The 14,656-nt window shown below is 41.1% G+C and overlaps 1 protein-coding gene across 1 annotated transcript; it reads right to left on the reverse strand.

The window, feature by feature from the left end:
• Positions 1-2,515: 2,515 nt before the first annotated feature.
• On the reverse strand, positions 2,516-11,110 carry LOC103812522 (stromelysin-1-like). The gene is made up of 10 exons (XM_009085594.4): positions 10,901-11,110; positions 9,910-10,151; positions 9,672-9,820; positions 9,226-9,351; positions 8,574-8,735; positions 8,283-8,439; positions 7,354-7,487; positions 6,711-6,870; positions 5,396-5,496; positions 2,516-4,329 (listed from the first exon to the last, which is right to left on the reverse strand). The coding sequence occupies exons 1-10, from the start codon at positions 11,006-11,008 to the stop codon at positions 4,229-4,231; spliced, it is 1,440 nt and encodes a 479-aa protein (XP_009083842.2). The 5' UTR covers positions 11,009-11,110; the 3' UTR covers positions 2,516-4,228.
• Positions 11,111-14,656: the final 3,546 nt, after the last annotated feature.

Here is a 14,656-nt window from a genome sequence, read left to right on the forward strand (position 1 = left end):
AAGGCAGCTTTCTTCTGCCAGAGAATAATCTAGAAACAAAGCCTGCTCCTTTTCAATTTTAAAGTATTTTCTCTGTAATATCAATGGCACCTAAGACATGCATCGTTGCAGCTCTGGGCTGTCTTAAACACTCCTGAACCTACAAATCTGCATGTTTTGCTACTGAGAAAGGTTTCCCTACCCCCCAGCATTTCCATTAACCAAACTAAACATCTCACTAGGAACAAGTTCCTGCAGACAATATTTGAATGGACTTGTTTTAATCTTACTCTGCTCTGCCAGGCCTTATCAGTTACCTTAGTTTGGTTTACTGAGGTGTTAAACTCTCTGCTCTTAGTCTGTGTGTTTAAATCACTACACAATGGCTTTCAGTTCAGGTCAGCACTACAGACCTACCTTGTTTGATCATGTATTTGTAAACCTGCCAAGAACAATATCAAAGGTCATTCGTCCCTTGGAGGCGGGATGAGTGTGTGAAACCAAAGAAAACCAATAAATAGTGAGAAAAAGAACTTGTGAGCCAAACAGTTTTTTCCCTTGGATAGTGTTGGGACTTCTACATTGGACCCTCTGGATTGTGTATGATGGTCATGCTATGGGGTCCTTGAAAAGCAAAAGGCAAATATGTAGGCAAAATGTCCTCCAAGACAAGATGGTGAAAACTACAACAAATGAGACCAGTATATATAAAACACAGAAGAAAACAGAGAAATTCTTGTGATCTGAATTCTAGAGTCACGTGTTCCTTGTGAGAGATACTTTTGTCTTCACCCAAGTTTCTATGCACACAGGGTAGAATTTGGCTAGAACATGGAAAATCTGATGTGTTTAGAAGATGAGAAAACTATAACTGGAATGCCTGGACTAAATGTACCACAGACAAAGAATGTATTTATCTCTGAGCCTAGGTCTCAAAAGGTGTTTTAGAAGAGCCCAGGATACTGAATACAGGTCAATCACCTTCAGTTCAAAAGCCTGTATTCACTCAAATGGTCAGGCTGTCTGGTTAGTGATTCCAGAGATTTTTAAAGTAGGAATTGTGAAGAAACAATGATATCAACTAAACCAGCTAAACTGTACTGAGACAGACAGTACTGAAGTCAGCTAAGCTCTACTTCTGCCATAGATCTAAGACTTCATATTCACAATTGGTAGGACTATCTGTGGGCACAGAAATAGGTAAGGAAGGAGCTCCAGCTAATGAAAAATCTAAAACTCCCCAAAGAAGAACTAGTTGGATAAATATGTGACAGTCAGAAAACTACCAGACAATCATGAAAGGTCATGAAGCTCCCTCCCCAACACCCTTAGGGGCTCCCAGTTCCCCTTAGTTCTATGACCAACCAGCTCTGTTCTGAGAGCTGTAATCTCATCTGAAAGACAATATTTCCTAAAGAAAGTTGGATAGACAAGCACTGGAAGAGATTATCCCATTTAAAAGAACATGGTTTTCATGAAGCTATCCGCAATGGAAGTGATGTGCAAGGCACAGACACCATAGAAGAACATTAACAGTAGGAACAACAGAAGAAAACTATTCAAACCAGGACAGCTGGAAACTTCCTGAAGGAACTAAAACAAACAAACAAACAAAACCCAAAACCAAACCCAAAACAAGCAACAACCCCCCCCAAAAACCCCAAACAAACAAACAAACACTGTAAAGTGTGAGCCAAGCTGTTCATGCATCTTTTTAACTTTCACTGTTTTAGCTGAGACCATGGACTGATTAGGACTTGCAGCTGCAAGACCAATCAAAAAGCCATACCAGAAACATGAAGGAAATACAGAATTAGGATCATTACAAGGAGACTAATAAAAAAGACATAAACAAACAACACAGAAATATTTCCTGCTAAATTCAATAGAAACTTTCAAGTTACAAGGCTTGAACCTAATTCTCTGACCTCAACAATGTCAGACACTGACCAGAGCTACTAATTTCCTTTTTCTGAGGTGTTGTGATTAAAATGAATCATTTTACCTTTAGTTCTGCTTGGACAGCAAAGCCTTGTTTGCCACCTCTACAGCAGGTGTGGCAGCAGTATTTGTCTTGCAAATCTGACAATGCCGTTATACGTTTTTGACCCTGATAAAATTCAGATAAAGATTCCTCAGTCACCGGAGTGCTCCATTTGAGCAGCCCTGCTACCAGGGGTTTTAAAAATGCATCAGAAAAAAGGTTACATCAAGTGTGTTGAAATATCTCATTGCAATCTTACAGTACAATTGTATGCGTAAATAGAATACAATCACTTTATCCCAGCAGGACTGGAGACAATGGGCACAAACTGAACCCCTCCAGTGAGGTGGTGGAGTCTCCCCTTTGAGCAAAAGCAGTATCCCCTAAAGCCACCTAGAGACTCAGAACCCCACTCTAGGTGGGTTTGAGCAGAGAAGATTGAGATAAATTCCAGAGGGCAAACTAACCTCAGTCATTCAGTGATTCTGTGATTCGTGGAGAAGCAGAACCAAATAGAATATTTCTTCTCAGTTTTTCACCTTTTTGGAGGGATGTTATTTAGTGAGGAGGAGACCTTGGGTGCTGGGAGAGGTATTTTTACATGCCTGAAAGAGAGGATACCTCTCTAATACCTTGCATCTTGCTAGCTGTCCATGTGAATAATTGTGCGCCCCAAGCAATGTCTGGCTTCAGCATCAGGTAGGTGATATCAGCAGTATTGAAGTGGCAGCTGGTTCATGTCTGCCCCTGGGCCCAGAGAGCTGTGAGACTGGCCACAGAGACCATCACAGACAGAAACCATGGAGCACTTGGGCAAACATGAACAGGAGTTGTGGCTCCAGCCCACTGCTCGCTTCCCCCTGATGAGAACTGTCCCACGGTGAAGCACTGACATGGAAATACCAAAGAGTGTGGAGCCCTCAGGAGCTGCTTTTAGACACACAGCCCTCCCAGGAGAGCAGCTGGCCTTGCACCTCCTGCATCCCCAGGAGCATTCATGTCCCTGTTGCTTGCAGCCACGCTCCAGCTGCTGGTGTTCAGCTTTCTTAAGCTTCTCAGCAGCCAGTCCAGCTTGAAGCTCACCCAAACTCACACAGAAAGAGATCATCCACACATAAGGCGTGATTTACTGAGAAGGACCAAACATGCAAGGCATGGCCAAAGAAGCAGCTGACTGCAGTCTGTTTGCACACATCCAATCCCTTTTATGAACTCATCCCCCTGTTTTCCCTTTCTTCCCCAATCTATCTTGATCCTGGCATTTCCTTGCCTTTGTTCTTTCCAATAATCAACTCACAATAAATTTTGAGCATTCTCATAGTCCTCTTTGAACATGAAAAAATAAATTATATGAAATGCACCAATACTCTTACCTGGGATATTGATCCCTATCCCCCCACCCCCTAAGGTGAGGTGATGGGAACCTTCTCACTGACACATGATGGGTGTCCCCCAGACAATGGGGACTCCCCAGGGAAAGCTGGAGAGGAGCAGAGACATGTCAGTGCTGTCTGGGTTTGCCCTACATGCCAGGGTGCCCCTCTGCTCCTTAGTCTGTGGAAATGAGCCTTTGCTCACAGAATGGATAAGGTTGGGAGGGACAACAGTAGGGTCATCTGGTCCAACCTCCCTGAGAGCACACTGCACAGGAAATGACATCTTTCAATAAATAGTTTAGGGTAGAATTCATTACACTTTAATTAAGCCTTCTATAGTCAGGTGTGCAACATAAACTGCCTTTCCAGCCACTGTAAAAAAGAACTTCCACCTCTCAACACCCCTCAGTCTGGGAGGGGTTGCTCTCTGGGAACCCTGTATGTCTCACTGTAACTACAAGCACTAGCTAAGTCTTCTTGCTTAGCTCTGAAATATCTAAAACAGGCTGAAAGCAATCCTGGCTTTAGGAAGAGAGATGCTCTTCCTCATGGACTCCTGGCTCCATGGCAGGGCTCTGCACAGGGTGATGTATGGTAGGAAGAGTGAAAATAAGATGGCAGAAATAATAAAATCAACCACAATTTTATATCAAAAGTAGAAACTGCATTGTTGTTTGGTGGTAAGCTAGCCAGCCTGATGTTAACTACAGATGTATGTACACATCAATATGTTAAATACTGTTCTGTTATTTAAAGAAACAGGTGCTGAGGGACTGATATCTGCTGTCTGGTGCTGAAGTACCTTTACATTCTACATATTTATAAATGAAAATCTTTTCTAGCACAAGAGCAGTACATTCTTTCCAACACCATTACAGATTTCATTTTATTAGCATGGAAACCAAAAGTTTGTCTTTAGGAGGCGTGTAACTCTCTTCTTATTAAGGTCAAACTCAAGTTGCTTTCTTCCACTGAAGAAATAAAGGAAGTCTAGAAAAAAAAAACGAACAATAAAAATCCAAACCCAGATGAATTATGATATTGCAGATATAAAGGTTTGTACAATTTAACAACATCCTCAAAGAGCTCACAGCAACCTTTGGATACAATTATGCTGCCAACAGCATCTACTCCCAGGTGTAACCACTGCAGCACATGACCCAGCAGCATGGGGACACGCTCCACAGCAAACCAGCCATGCATGTGCTGCACTGTGTGCTTGATGAACCCCACAAGGTCACTCTGCAGAGGATGCTTCCTGTGTGTTTCTTTGGTTTAAAATATCTGCTCTTACACTCCAGCTGTGCTGAGCCCCCCAGCAGGGTGCATTTCTAGCCACCTGTGGGTAGGTATTGCACAGACCAGAGTGTGGCACAGAGCACATCAAGGTGTGAGCAGGTACTTGCTTGATGGGTGCTGCCAGATGCCATGCAGGGAAAGAGAGGTCCAGCCTGGGCTAGTCACATCCACACTGCCCTCTTGGGAGTGAGGTGTCTCAGCACCACGTGCAAGACTCATTTAGGATTAGGAAGTAAGATTTGCTGTGAAACACTTAACTTGCATGGTTTCAATGAGCAGCAGATGAGGAGCAAGGAGGCAACTGCGAAGCTGTGACGTGTGGCAGTGTGAACGTACCCCCAAGTCTAGTCCAGCATTTCCATGTCTAAGTAATGCTCACCCTCCTGCAGGAGAAGCTGATGCAGACTGTTTTATGTCAGAGGGACAGGTTGTGAGAGGTACACCTTATGTTGTTGGGATGTCACTGTGTTTGTTGAGTGTTGATCTTCATGGTGTGATGCGCCCATCAGCGTGAATACAGATATATCTCTCCCTTGGAGCAGGCCTTTCCAGATGTGCTGCTGTCACCAGAGGTGTACTGTCCCCATTTTTCAAGGGGGTAAAGTGAAGCATGGGAGTGTTATGTGACTGCTTCAGGGTCTTGTTGGTCATCCTGTGGGATCTGAGCAGCATGTAGAAGTACCTGTCTCTGCCCAAGCACTCTCAGCCCTATCATATTGAGCATTTCTTATAGGTTTTAGCAAGAATAGTTACTCACTTTCATGTTGAAAAACAGCATCAAGCTTCCCATTAATTCCTGGAAAGGCATCTCTTATCAGTGATGACTTCCTATCCACAGACTGACTTCTTTCATCATAACTGAGAAAAATTATAAACAAACAGGAGTCAGTGAAACCTGCAAACAACTCATTAATAATTCCTCTCAGCTCATTATCTTCTACTTATCAACAGATAACCAAGTTCATTAAAGATTTTCAGTGTCATTTGGTACTGTAGAAAGACACTATTTGCCCTAAACTAATTATTACTTTATTAGCTGCAATGGGTGAATTGGTTCTCTTCACTCCACTTAAGAATGCCTAATACTGGAACCATCATCATGAATCTTTTTTTTTTTTATTTTTCTAAGAGACCATGCCCAAAGGAGTGACAATAGATTATAAAAAGATTTCTTTGACATTGTATTTCTGTAAGAAAGGTTTATCAGGAAAAAGTCTGTGCTTTTTCTGAAGTTATAATATATTTTAAGTCAATTTACTGAAGTTACTAACAGCAAGATATTACATTTTTGGTGAAGTGAAGTTTATCTATCAATACTGGAATAAGAAGGCTTGTGAAAGCTTTTCCCTTCTGTAATTTCCTTAACAGGAGATTTAATGATCAAACTTTTAAACTTACAAGAGTTTGAACTAAAATATGGGAATCTTATCTTCTGCTCAAAAGTACACATATGTGGCTGAATAATTCTCTAGAGTGAACTTTGTATATACAATTATTTGGACATTGTTGTGGAAGGTAAGAGAAGCTTTGTTGTTCATCTAAAATAATTTGGGTTATTTACTGCTTCCATTACAGGAGCACCTCCTTTGGCTGTTAGAAATTTCTGTCCTGTAAGACAAACTTGAGCAGGAGGGATGGGATTGAAAAGAAAAAGATAATAACCATGCACAGCAGATAATTCTTTGCAGCACATGGCATCTATCAACAACTTTATGAAACTATCTGTTGGTAAATGGAAAGTGGGTGACATTCTCCTTCTTACTCCACAGAAACATATTGGATATGTAAATAGTGAACTTCTGCCTGATTTCCTGAGATGACTTGTGGAGCTGTACAATGACCAAGACAGCTAAATAAAAACAAACAAAGAAATAAACAAACAAACTGTTAAATTAACTAAAAGGAAAACTAAAAGCTCTGTTCTGCCTCCTTTCAAATATTTTTCCACAGACAGTTGTGACACTGAAAGAGAACACCAAAAGTGTCTGACTAATGCATCCTAAATCATGACAGGATATTGATCATGTGATTATGTTTGTTTCTATTCAGAAAAGTACCACAGGAAATATTACCTCCAAAATTTGTCTGCTATGAAGTAATATGTTTTCCCCTCCATTTCATTATGAAAAGCAGCATCAATTTTGGAAACATCCTTTGAAAAGCCCAGGGTGTAAAGTTTTTTGGGGTATCCAGGAAGTATGGTATCTCCTCTCACAACCCAGAATTCATTCCCTATTAACAAAAGTTGATAGCAACATGTTGTGAGAACCTTCTTCTGAGAATGACACAATCTTTTTCATGAAAGCTGATGGTTACTTGAAAATGACCATTGAATTTGAAAATAACTGGAAATATTTCTGTCAAAACAAATGCAATAGTTCTCCACATTACTTTTTTTGAAAACTGAAATTTCAGTCTTTCTTCACACTAATGCTAGTATCATTCTTAAATTCAATAGAAAATTTCCCAGAAGAAAAAGAATGAAATTTATTTTGGCAGGGAAAATTTGCAATGTGGATATTAAAAAATAAGATAAAAGTTATTTACTTTGGACAATAATTTTATTATTTCTGTGATTGAAACACACCAATTTATTGGACTAAATTCAAGATTGCAGAATCCCACAGAAAGAACTGAAGTGGTTCTGAAGCCAGATGCAAACTCTCTAGGCTACTTGGGAAGACAATATGGGAAAATAAAAAGACAACATTTTACCTTTAAAAATGACCATTTCATCTTTTTCAGGAATTTCATATGCAGCATCAACACCAGGTGGCAGCCGTGGCCAGAATGAAGATATCAACTCCAAATCAGCTGTTCTGACTGCTGGATGTTTGCGCCAAATATGCCTTGTGTAAGTACAGAACAGAATTTTATTTATTGTGTAAATAAAATTGGATGTTCACACTCACTAATGCATGAAACCACACCATGGCAACCAGGGCAGTATTTATCTGATTAAACCCAGCCATGTACCCAAGTTAATCCCACTACATCCCCTGTAAACTTAACGTAAAGGCAGTTATTTCCATAGCGGGATTGCTCTCTTCTTGATGCAGACATCTAAAATAGGTCAGATGAACTGTTTTGTCAGAACATTTATTTCCCCTTATGCAGAAGTGGAGCTTAGAGAGACCTGTTTCACGAGGCTCATGCCTGGTTAGACTTTGGTAACAAAAGCCCAATTTCCCTTTCCTTAAATTAGTGTACTAAATCCTCACTTCAGGGACTCTTCGAGTAGGTATTTTGCCAGGGCTGGGAAGCCCTCAGCTCCCTCAAAGCAAGGACAACAAAGAGGCTGAGAAGTGTTCCAGAGTTTGTGGTGTGTTTTGCTAAAGCTGAACTCTCCCAAATACTGAACATTTGGGACTTGCTTACAGCCTGAAGAGAAAACAGCACGTGCTTGCAGAGGAGCCGTTTTCCCTCACCTTATTCACAGCATCCCCTGTTCCAAAGGTCATCCTCCTCCTTACACCTATCCCTCTTCATTTCTCCACCAACCTCCTTGTTTTTGTTTTCCATCTCTTTTTCTGATTCCTTGTCTTGTTTGCCTGTCTATATTCTAAATAAAGTTATTTTTCTGTGCTGTGGGGCATAATTTGAAAAGTGACACTCAGGTATTTTTCTTTCAGAAGCTGACTTACTTGTCTTTAAAGAACATTAATTCTCCACGGAAAGTGGTGACAGCATCAAATGTCAAATTGGAGCTGCAGCTGTTTGGCAGTGCAGGATCTTTTGACTCAGTTGGGTTTTTTACCTCAGTAGATTCCGTTTGATCGTTGTTTGTGTTGGGAGATGGTCCTAAAAGAAGCAGTTTATGGAAGAAATTATGAGTGTGAACTCATTGAGGAATATCCACAACACGAAACTGTCACTGAAAAGTATCTGAAGTCTTTGAAATTATAAGCAGTAGTTGATGAAAAATTCTGAATTACCATAGAGGTACTGTATGCCAGTGATATCATCCTGATGAAGAAGGAGTACTGAGGGGTCAAATTTCCTGTAAACTGGATACATCAGAGCATTGGGGTCTTTGGAATGGGAAAGTCCCAGTGAATGGCCAAACTCATGGGCAGCAACATAAAACAGGTTTGTGCCTGAAAACATCAAACAAAGCACATTAGAGGAGAGCTGTGTCTTTGTATTTGTCCTGAATGACCTGAAGGGCATAAGGTACCTCAGAAGCTTTCAGATCTGCTTGTCCAAGCAAATTAAATCCTTATGGGAAATTTGGTTGGAGATGAAATCATGGTCAGAAGTAAAAATAATGGAATCATTAAAGGGGAGTACAAAGAGATAGCCTGTAGATCCTGCAGAATTCAGTATAGAAGAAGGACCCTGGGCCAGTGCAAGTGAGGTAACTGTGCAGGAAGAGGTTTGAGGAGTGGGAAGAAGTGGGCCACCCTTACAAATAAAGCTCCCCCCAGTACATGGCAGAAGCTGAACTGGGGCCTTAACTTAAAGCAGAGACTCAGAGGCTTTTTAGAACTATGCAAACCATAAGCTCCTTCAAATCAGACAGACACTGCACCCTTGATTCCATGTGCAACTTGCTTCAGGAAGGGCTTGGAGAACTTAATTACCTACCCTCTGTGCTTTTGGTCCATGTTTCATCCTCATCAAAGTGAGCATCTCCACCAAAGTCCTTGCCAGGTGCATAGGCATGGGCCAGGGAGCCTCCTGGGCCATCAAAGGGGATGAAGTCATTGTGACCTGAGGAGCAGACCCCAAACACATCTGACTGGGGGGTCATACACACACTGAGCAGCACACAGCAGGTATAGATCCAATGAACTACTGGCAGGTCCCTAAATATTTTTCCTCTTTCTCTTCATTTGCCTCTATGCCTTCCCCCAAAGCCTGTCAAGAGTTGTAACCATAGCACCTTGAGCAAGAACTGTATTTTTCTGTCTGCTTGTTCAACTGGGCACTGACCTCCACATGTGCTCTGTATGGGAGAAATCATTCCAGGTCAAGTGCTCCATGTAGGCAGTAACTTGGCAATAACTCATAATGGTTACATGGAGATTTACCTCTGGCTGCAAAGGAGATCATTATGTCTGCATCACCTCTGTCCTTCTGGATGAACCTCAGCGGGGTCACACTGCTCCAGACACGGAGCGCTTTCCTGATGGCTGCGTTGACCTCCACTGGACGCAGGTCTGGAGTGTAGTTTACTATTCTTTAAAACACAGGAGAGAACAAGCTGTGTTGCTGCCACTCACCCTGTGCTTCACACTGTCCTGACATGAAGAATTCCATTGTGATTACCTGTATGTCAGGACATGTTTTGTCCATTTTGGCTCTCCTGCAAAGGTGGAGAACCCGGCTACATCAGGGAATCCACAGCGGCGTTTCTGTACCAAGTCCAAAGTGCCAGAATCCAGTTCCCCTGTCACCTCCAGCCCAAAGAATTCCTGCATTTCTTTTAGTTTTTGGGTCATTGCATTATTACTTTTCCAAACATAAGGTTCTCCATCTTTCTTAAAGCCATAGTAATTTTCCAGGTACTTCTAATGAAAAAAAAACCAAACCCAAAGCTTAGAACAATCAATGATGTTTGCTTTTGAAGCTTACAAGGTAGTTAACAAACACCAGTCAGTCATGTAGCCTTTGCTACTTTTCTTTCTGTTCTATGGCAGCATGGATAATAGTTTATTAAAGCCTGCATGAATATTTTTCTCTTAATGCTAACTTTTTCCATTGTACCATCACTATAAATATTTTGTAGCCATTGAAATGCATTTAAAATTAGCATTTTTTTAATAGATTATTTTTGGATAATGTGGCCTCCACTTACCCTGCCCCCCAAGGTGTCCTAGAGTCCTTTAGAAGAAGTAATTTGAAATACATCACTGAATATAAAATTTTGGTAGTTGTATCCTGTTTCCCCACATTTTAGACAGTAATAGTTCAGAAAAATATACTATACTTACTTCATGAGGAGTTATGCTTCATCATATCACAAGTCAAATAAATAGCCACATTTCCACCCAAACTACAAACCAACCCTAGACTGATGCAGAAGTTTAATTATTTTTAAAATTAACACAGAGTGAATGCATCATCAAATTAAATCAGTCTCTAAAGAAAAGTAAAATAAGATGGTGCTGAACTAGCCTTTCTCATCACACACCTATTTGAGAAATAGTCAATCAGTTATTTATTCTACTTTCTGTTTGGCTGCTCTGTGCTAGTTACACAGACTGCTGTGGATACTCAACAGTAGCTTAACATCTCCCCAGAGCTCTACCTTCCTCACCTGGATAAGTTGCATGCCTTCTTCCTTTGTCTGCCTTGTATTTGCAGGAAAAGCACAAGAAAGTGCTGCACATAATAATAAGAGAAATGAGAGATTTCCCTCTCTCATTTCCACCAGCCTTTATAGAAGTCTTTTTTGTAGTCTGCCACACACCTGCTGCACCTTAATATAGTTTTTTTTTGCTTTATAAAGCTTTCCAATCCCTGACTCACTGATTCTCACAATGCCTAGGTAGCAACAGAACATGCAAAACAAGAGTTTTACCATAAAACAGATCAGTGCTGTCTTTCATCCGGTTCCACCCTTGTGCAGGTTTTGCAACATGGAAATATGATTAATGAGAAGATAATAGACCTGTAATTATTTTTAATGAATTTATTAACCTGTTAATTGTTAAAACGTAGCCTTACTCTCCAAAACTTAAGGCATATCTCTTTAATGTTTTCTATTCAAAGGTAATATTGATTTCAGAAGGGTGGTTAAAGTACCTAAAGGGACAAATAATCAGAGAATGTTACACGACTGTAGACTACAAACTGAAAATCAATCTTCTAGGGTTTTTTTCAGGGGGTTTTATACTTTTTGGTTTTTGAAGGCTGTTATAGTGCCACTGTCTTTCCCTTTCGTAGAGTTCTGTGAGTGCTCTAACTCCTTGCTTGATGAAGCAATATTTTGTTTATGCAGTTTTTTGAAAACAGTTTGCACATGGATGAAATGATCTTTTTTTCTGCAGGAAAATGTTAAATTAACACAAATAAATGAAAACACTTTTCCCAGCATATATAAAAATTATAAAGAGCCAAGAGGTTTTCATGCTACTTTTATTCAGCAGTTTTTCCAGTGTTCTCAGAGAATTGCCCAAAGACTTTATTTCACATTCTCCTTCTTTGATACTTACTATAAGATCCTAAAAATCACTGAGGTTTTCTGGATCAAACTGTTTGGTGGTTGTCCTTGTCAGAGAGAGGTTCCTCTGTTCTCCCTTTCTGCCATTGGTGCAGGAACTGCTGAGACTCAACAGCAGGCCCACTCTAGACTGGGTCAATTTTTCCTCCATGCCCAATCACACCCTCCATGCACTACCACAGATGAGGACAAAGCAGTGGGGATGGGAGTCCTCAAGAGAGATGTTCAGTCTTAAATATCCCAGACTTCTGTGTGGGGCTGACACAGGATTTTGGGTAAGCCTGCAGCACTGAGGAGCAGGTGAGACTTTGAATGTGCAGAGAGATAAACTCCCTCCCACAGAGCTGCTGGGATAATAGAGATGTGAAAGGAGAGTTTATAAATGTATCATACACTTGAGGTGTTTGCTGGAATTATTTCCTGCTGAAGAGCACTGTGTTGGTACCAGAAGGATCCCCAGAGCACAGCATGCCTGTGGCCATCCACAGGCAGGAGTTGAGGGATGGCTGGGTCTGGGCAGCTGAAGCAGCAAGACAAGGCTGGTGGGACTCCACAAGGGTTATCTGGTCACTGAGGACTGGATTCCTACCCTAGGAGCAGACATCTACCCCAGGCATTTCCATTAGGGAGAGAACCCCTGCCTAGTCCTGGAAGGAGATGGACAGGCTCAGGGAATGACCCAGAAACAGACCAGCTGAGTCAAGGGGAAAAAATCCCCAGAGGGAACTTTTGGTAATGACTCCACTCACACAGATATGTGAGGTGTACCAGAGTGGGTGAGATGAATCCAAAACTTGGTGCAGAGCTCTCCTGTGCAGCTTACACACTGACAGTACTTCTCTGCAGAAATAGCTTCTGGAACTTACAGCCCCCTACAGCCTTACAACTCTTTTTTCTCCTCCCTCACTGTCTCCATGTGTACTAGAAGGAAGAAGTAACTTTCCAGCCTGTAGTAATTAAATTTTCATCACTCATCTTTCTCTCTAATGAGAGGGCTACTAAAAGGCAGCAAAACCCTCTAGGAAGGTATGAATGAAATTTATATAGTTTTCTGATTATCAGCTTTCCCAAGCTTCTGCTACTCTGTCAGCCCTCTTTCTCACTTTTCTGGATACTATTCCTTATTTCTCTCAAGAGATCAATCACCTAGAATATGCTGTATAAAGAAAATTCCATAATCACAAAGACTTTCTTTGATGTCTGTCACCTCTTTGAGGTGACTTTACCTAGAAGTAGCACAATATATGATGTCAGTCTCTGGTTTTAACTTAAAGAAGTCAGTGTGAAAATTACTATGCTCTCCTTTATACAACCTGTAAAATTGTCTGGATAAGCTCCTAGGATTGCCCTCCCTCTTCTGGACTTAATCTTCTGCCGTGGATGCATTCCCATGGTCCCATCCTAAGACATATAACACAATATGTTTGTTGTTATTATTATTAACCTTAACAGAAAAGTTACTGCTAATTCACAGTTTATATATCTTAAAACTAACAATGTAGTATAGACAAAAGAAAATATCCTCTCATAGAGCCTCAATAAGATGAAACTAAGTTGTGTTGTTGTGCAAAGACAAGGGCTTAATTACTCAGAGCTTGAAATGGCTCCTCTCTGCTGCCTTGTGTACCCTCAGTGTCCTGGCCAGGCTGAACTCTGGTAGCAGTGTAGGACTCCTGGCCAAGCCCTGGGAGAGCAGGTCTGTGCAGGGGAAGCTTCTGAGCTGTAAAACTGCAGCTTCAGCCTGAGCTGCCACCAGCATTGCCTAACACAGTGCCTTTGGCACCTCCTTCCTGGCTGTGCTGCAAACCCTCAGACCTGGCAGCACAAACCTGGCCTCAAAAATCTCTTATTGCTGACAAAGTGTGACCTACTTCTGGCTTTTATATAACAGTTGTGGGTCCCCAGCATGGCAATGCTGATTCCCTGGCAGCATTCAGTGCTCCAGTTCCAGTCAACTTGCACATGGGTCACCCTCGCTCTCTGTCAGTGAAGTCATTCAGGGATTTTTGAGATTTCATGTGCAAGAGGTTTGGTCTAGGTCAACTGTTGTCGCAATCAAGAATTTTAGATGTAACAGGTTGTATTTTGGGACTCTAATTTGCATGCCTGCTCTTGGATTCCAAGCAAAGTTCCTATTCATACAGGACAAGTACTTGAAATTACGTTTGTGGATAAATTTCCCCTGCTGGCACCCAAGAGGTCTTTAATTCTAGCAATAATTTATGAGTTATGACAAAATCATGGTTACAAGAAATATTCTCTTTTTCCCTGCTCCAGCTTTCCTGCTTCCGATGTTTCCAACATCATCTGAGCTACATCTTCCATTTACCAGGAATTTCATGGCTTTTCCCAAATTGAAAGTAGTGCTGTTTCATTTCAAAGTTTAAGACATTAGCAAAGCAAAAATACAGACAGAAATTCCATGACTGACACATCTCACTAGTCCCCTTGTCTACGTGAAACCCATGGCATGTGTTCATCCGTTTCTGCTCCGGGCTACATTTTTCTTCACAGCTAAGTAAATATCACTCATTTTTCAGATATTGTGAGTTTAAGCCACTTAATACTCAAAGGTGGAGGGAGTATTTTAATTTTGCTGTTTCCTGGATGTCATTACTAACCTTATGCAGGAGAAATACTTTAATCTAATGTGAGTCAGTGTAAACACCAACAATGTTCTGCTTTACTGCTGCTGAAATGTTTCTTTTGGTTCCTCCCAAACGACTTTCAAGTCTCAGACAGCAACCAGAGCCTAAAGGCCTGATTTCTGAAGGTAGCCTTCACATACAAGAAGGCATCTATTTAGGATATCAAAGTATGGAGGCGTTTTTATAAACAAAAGGAATTAAG

The sequence above is a fragment of the Serinus canaria genome, chromosome 1 (assembly GCF_022539315.1).
Source record: "Serinus canaria isolate serCan28SL12 chromosome 1, serCan2020, whole genome shotgun sequence".
Taxonomy (NCBI): Eukaryota; Metazoa; Chordata; class Aves; order Passeriformes; family Fringillidae; genus Serinus; species Serinus canaria.